The sequence below is a fragment of the Punica granatum genome, chromosome 3 (genome assembly GCF_007655135.1).
Source record: "Punica granatum isolate Tunisia-2019 chromosome 3, ASM765513v2, whole genome shotgun sequence".
NCBI lineage: Eukaryota > Viridiplantae > Streptophyta > Magnoliopsida > Myrtales > Lythraceae > Punica > Punica granatum.
This window is the reverse complement of record NC_045129.1, coordinates 1567526-1573485: the sequence shown is the minus strand read 5'-3', so window position 1 is coordinate 1573485 and position 5960 is coordinate 1567526. Positions and strand designations below refer to the sequence as shown.

Here is a 5960-nt window from a genome sequence, read left to right as displayed (position 1 = left end):
CAGAGTTCAAAAATATCGATCAGTAATTCGATTACTAGGATTCCATCTTATTATAATGGAGGACAGATATGCGATCGCCGGCCTCGGGTTATAATATGAAACTATACGATCGATCTCTAGGGATTTAAAATTCACCATTCATATACATTTTCCGAGAAGAAGGTTACTATTGATCAATACTTCCTTTATTTATGCTCGATTATACTTCCAAAACATGCATTGTTTACTGCCTCATCTTTACAAACTTAGACCTTTTGATCGGTCACTGATGAAGTATACCTCAATTAGTAATACGTTAGTATTCTAGGTATTAGGTCAGAGGTTCAAGCAAACATGGGAGCAAATAAGGGGAAATGTGCTTTTTGATGGATAATTCCTCTAAAACCTCGTTGGGATTGTAATGATGAACTCGGACCTTTTGATCAGTTGGTGACTGATGATATATTAATTAGTTGTTCAAGAATTTATACAGAAGAGATACTCGATATATGGCCGACTGATGATATATTATCTAGTTGTTCAAGAATTTATACAGAAGAGATACCCGATATATGGCTAGACTACGTACAATATAACGTATGTACTAGTTGTCTTCTGACACTCTGATCATGTGAATTTATCAAAGGAGACTGAAGAGACTAAACCGAGCCATGTGTGCGCGAGTGAATTACAAGGAAGATTAGAGTAGGAAGTGAACAAACTCTATCCCGTCTCATTTAATTTGGAGAGATGTAATGTTGGTGACAATGTTTAATAAGCTAGAAGGAAGGGCAATGCACACAAGTGGCACCGTACGTTTGACTTTACAATTTTTTGCTTAATAAATGGCGAGTAACGGTGATGGCAATATTATCGTTTTCGCTACGTAATGTTTAGCCTCTCGTATTCAACAGCGAACATATCAGACGAACTGAATAATGAGCGCAAGCATTAGCTCTATCGATATAGGATTAGCATGGGCCTATTATAGTTCACAGAAGCCGAAATGATTTCGTATCGAAGTCAAAGAGTCCATCCAAATATATGCCCACAACTACATGAGAATAAGTTTGAAATCACGAACTTAGTTTTGCCGACAGTATACTACGGGTCATTATTAATCCATCCCCCCTCTCTGCTCCTTTCAATTCATTTCTCTATAATTTGTTCCTTTTTTCTTATTATTTTTTATTTTTTTATTTGATCGACATCAATTCGTTACGGACCATTAGCAACAACTGTTCCGTATATCCCGAATTATATATCATTCACTCACTCGCTACCTGATGAATCCCACACAAACTTCCTCTCACCCCCTCTCCCCTTTTTATATCTCCGACTCCCTCTGCTCACTTTGTACTTTCACATATATCAAGTCCCCTTCTTCTTCTGCTGATGCTCAGAATACCTCCTTCATAAATAAAGTAAGAGAAGAAGGAGAAAATGGTGCAGTCAAGGAAGTTCAGAGGAGTGAGGCAGCGCCATTGGGGCTCCTGGGTGTCCGAGATCCGCCACCCTTTACTGTAAGTTCGTCCGATCCTAACGATATGATCTCCATGCTTAAAATCCCCGAACTTCCTTACTCGCATCCGCCCAGAATCATCGAAAGCTTCAAATTCTTCCTCTGTAATATGACATATGTACCTGGTTATTTAAAGTAAGTACTTGTGCTTTGGGCATCTTTATTTTATTTTATTTTATTTTATTTCTTTTGAGTTAAAGAAGACAGGTGAAATGAAGCATATCCAACCTAAAACAGGTGGTTTTTTGTAATTTCATGCTTGAACCTTAAGTTTCTAAAAAAATCTATTGTTTCATAGTGTAGGAAAAAAAATACAATTGTCTATACATTTCCTGCTGTTTTTCTTTTTGTCTTTTTTAAGCACGAGGTGTTTTAAATTTATTGGTTGAGAGTATCAAGTAGATTGAAACATTTCTATATTCATCTGATTCATTTGTTGTAAAGCATCTATATGATTCCTTTTGGATGATGTTGCAGGAAGAGAAGGGTCTGGCTCGGCACGTTCGAGACAGCTGAGGAGGCAGCCCGGGCCTACGACCAGGCGGCGATCCTGATGAGTGGCAGGAATGCTAAGACCAACTTCCCCGTGACCCACACACCATCTGGCGACCCGAAAATCTCCGGCGACCACGACCCAGCTTCTTCTTCCTCTTCGTCCTCTTCCCGCTCCCTGTCCTCCCCAAAGGGCTTGTCCCTATCGGAAATCCTCCATGCCAAGCTTCGCAAATGCAGCAAATCACCATCGCCGTCCCTCACCTGCCTGCGCCTCGACACCGAGAATTCCCACATTGGAGTTTGGCAGAAGAGAGCCGGCCAGAAGTCTGACAGTACTGATAATTCCAACTGGGTCATGACTGTCCACTTGGGCAACTCCAGCAGCAAGAAAGATGGTGATGTCGATGGCGGGAAATTGGACGACAAATCTTCGGAGACCAAGATTGATGACCAAGAAAGAGATGGGGAGATGGATGAAGAGCAAAGGATTGCACTGCAAATGATCGAGGAGCTCCTCAACCGGAATTGCCCTAGCCTTTGTCCCAGTCCCAGCAATAGCCCTTGTCCTTTTGGGATAACCACAGAGGGACTAGGACTAGGAGAGGCTAGCTTTTATAAATAACTCTTCTTCAAGACTTCAAAACAAGAGAGGGGAAATTTAGAATATATATATATATATATATATATATATATATTTTTAAAAACCTTGCATTTCGAATTAGAAATCATTATAGAGAACAAGGGTTCGAAGGGAAAAAAAATCACTAGGACCGGCATTGTCCCATATAAAACTTCTTAGCTGATTGAGAAGGGGATGTGCAACGTCCCGCATGCCTTGTGTGTTCGCATTTCTCTGTCGAAATTTTAAATCCTACAAATAAAAGAGAAAATCATAAGCATATAGAAGTAACGGAGCTAGAGTACGTACGTGGTCCTGGTCCTGATGCTTTCTCAAGGGAGTTATTATTTATTTAATATAATTGTTTCCTAATAACAAGTAATATATATAATTGATATAGTTCTTCCTAGCACATAGATAAAAATAATCAAGTTGTATAGAGGTTTCTTCCAACTGAATGAGTACCTCATAAGTGTAAGATAATTAATGTGATAGAATAATTCTCTTATATATATATATATATAGCCATATATAGATCTATTCATAGATTATAATAATAAGAAATGTGTACATTTCTATTAGTAAATGTTTCTGATAACTTTCTTTTTGCTGAGGAATGTTTATAATAACTTGTTGAGCAAATATATCACTTCTTCCCCCTTTACTCTTTTGATATGATATATATGATTATCCTCCAACAGTATAATTTTTTCTCCCGTTTATGTCTTCCTTATTTAAGGTAAGCTTCCACGGGACCCCCGAAAATAGATATCCACGTGTCCCAACTCTCTCTCTCTCTCTCTAAAAAAAATTACACTTCCCCCCTATATTACACTTCTCTCCCTTGAAATTTTCTCAATACTTCCATTCTTAGAAAAAATTGACACTCCCCATTTGACTATGTTGATTAACATCGTTAGAATATTTCACAGAATATTCTGTCAACTTTTATAATTATTTCAAAATCTTTTAAAATCTAATAATAGTAATAGTAATACTAATAGTAGTAGTTCTAGTAGTAGTAATAATAATAATAATAATAATAATAATAATAATAAAGACATAGAAGCTGCGGGCCTTGTCAAGGGGCGTGGTGGCCGCAAGCATGCCCTTGGTGGCCGCCGATGACCTCATCAAGGGGGTTGTAACTCTATAATTTCTCTATCTTTATTTATTATTTTACTTTTGATATACTTTCCTAAAATTTTAAAATTATTTAAACAATTAATTTGAATATTCTATGGAATATTTTAATAGTATTCTCGGTACTTGATCGAGGAGTGATATTGGGCCTCTCATCGAACAACCATTCCTTCATGATCGAAATGTCCTATCTGTTTTTTTGTTTTATTTTTTTTCTATTTATTTTGTTTTTAAAATTGTTGAAGTTATCAAAAAGTTAATCCGAATATTTCTAGGAATATCGTAACTCTAGTCAGAGGCCTCTGAGGGCTCGCAGACGGCCACACCCCGCTCAGTAAGGCCCACAAGCTTATTTATTTATTATTGTTATTATTATTTGATTTATTAGAAAGTTAAAATAATTATAAAAGTTAATGAAATATTTCACAGAATATTCTTACAATGTTAGTAAACACAATCAAATGGAAAAATGTCATTTTTTCCTAAAAGTATGACTAAGTGTTACTTGAGAAAACATCAAGGGAATGGAGTGTAATTTATTCTTTTATTATTTTTCAAGGGTCAGATCTCTTATAATTTTAGCTTCCAATCTAATCCTCAACACAGATCAAGTTCTTAAATTTCCATCGGCTGAGTTTATACAGATTAAGGCTCGTCTTCAGCCTAAAAATTTGAGCTATTAGGTGGTGGTATCTAAATGCTTTTTATTCCGTGCTCAGGCAAGGGAGACTAACATGAAAGCACTATGGTGTACTCCACACTAGGTTTGGCGTGGTGTGAGCCTATGTGAGCGCCTAATATGCTCTAATACCATTTTGAACTTTTATTTGGTCCAATAAATTTTGCGTTAGTTACACTTTATCTATATTCAAAACTGAACCTGATGAGACATGAGCATATATGAATGCGTACTTTACTCTGATACTATATAAAATTTTCATTGAATTTATAAGCAATTGCACTAATGTTCAATCCAAAAACTCAAGTTTTTGGAATGAACATGCTTCCAATCTCTTATAGTTCCAATTGGAAATTTATGCAAGCAACAACACATTTATCTCGGGACCTTATAGTATCTTTTAGAGTTGGATTGTCTTTTTTTCGACGTAGAACATGGTATTCGAAAGTTCAATTGGTTCTGACTAACCAAGCCTCAAGTCGGGTCGGTCCATTAAGGAGTAAAACTCTCACAGCGTGAATTTTTTCCATCCACAAGACTCGAACTCGAGACCTTGCTTCGAGGGATTAAATATCGAACCGCTTGAATCAGCTCATGGTAATTGGATTGTCTTTTTCACGTTTGTGATGATTGATGTAATGAGAATAATTAATAATGCCAGGCTCTGTTTGTTCCACGTAAGCAGTTTTCCAAGGGAAAATTATTTACACAGAAAACAATTTAAGGAAAGTAGTTTATATTTTCATGTTTGGGGAGGATATCAAGGAAATCATCTCCATGTGCTTTGAAGATGTGTTAGGTGGGTGGGTCCAGATAAGGGAGAGAGTTGTGCAGTTAAGAAAGTGAACTCCGAAAATTTTTATATATTACCTTTACGTTTAATTTATAGGTTAACCAAAAAGACTTTCTTGTTGACTAAAAGATTTTGTGTTACCAAACATAAAAAAGATGAGGAATTTACTTTTCTATAAATTACTTTTCTCGAAACATATGAAGCTTTAACACTATGTTTGAACGTGTTTTAAGAACATTATTTGATTAGACTTAATTAAAGGGTTTTGAGATTTTTTAATGTTTTCTTATGATTTAAAAAAAATCTTGTTCGGGCAGTTGTTCCTCTTAAGCAAGATTTTTGGTTCGAGTATTGCGAATAGAGAAAATTCACGCTGGGAGAGCTTTACTCCTTAGTGGACCGACCTGACTCAACTAGATTAATCGGGACTCATTAGGTTTCCAAATACCAGGTTCACACCGAAAAAAAAAATCTTGTTTGGGCCAACAATAATTAGTTCTAGCGGTTTGGTGTTTGTTCTCTTTAAGTAAGGTATCGGGTTCAAGTCTTGTGGATGGATAAAATCCTTGATTGTGAAGTTTTACCTCGTAGTGGACAGGCAAGACTCGAACTAAATTAGTTAGGACTTAATGGGTTTCCGAATACTCGGGTATACACTGAAAAAAAAAACATCTTGTATGGATTATATTTATAAAAGGTTTGGAAGGTTTGTAATAAAAGTATGCTTCTA

The 5960-nt window shown here is 36.3% G+C and overlaps 1 protein-coding gene across 2 annotated transcripts; it reads left to right on the top strand.

The window, feature by feature from the left end:
- Nucleotides 1-1256: 1256 nt before the first annotated feature.
- LOC116198715 (ethylene-responsive transcription factor WIN1-like) lies at nucleotides 1257-3105 on the top strand. 2 transcript variants are annotated; one of them, XM_031528938.1, is made up of 2 exons: nucleotides 1257-1502; nucleotides 1979-3105. In XM_031528938.1, the coding sequence occupies exons 1-2, from the start codon at nucleotides 1423-1425 to the stop codon at nucleotides 2616-2618; spliced, it is 720 nt and encodes a 239-aa protein (XP_031384798.1). In that variant the 5' UTR covers nucleotides 1257-1422; the 3' UTR covers nucleotides 2619-3105. The 2 variants fall into 2 exon arrangements, with proteins under 2 accessions (XP_031384798.1, XP_031384797.1); XM_031528937.1 differs by lacking the exon at nucleotides 1257-1502 and adding an exon at nucleotides 1504-1636.
- The last annotated feature ends 2855 nt before the right edge of the window (nucleotides 3106-5960 follow it).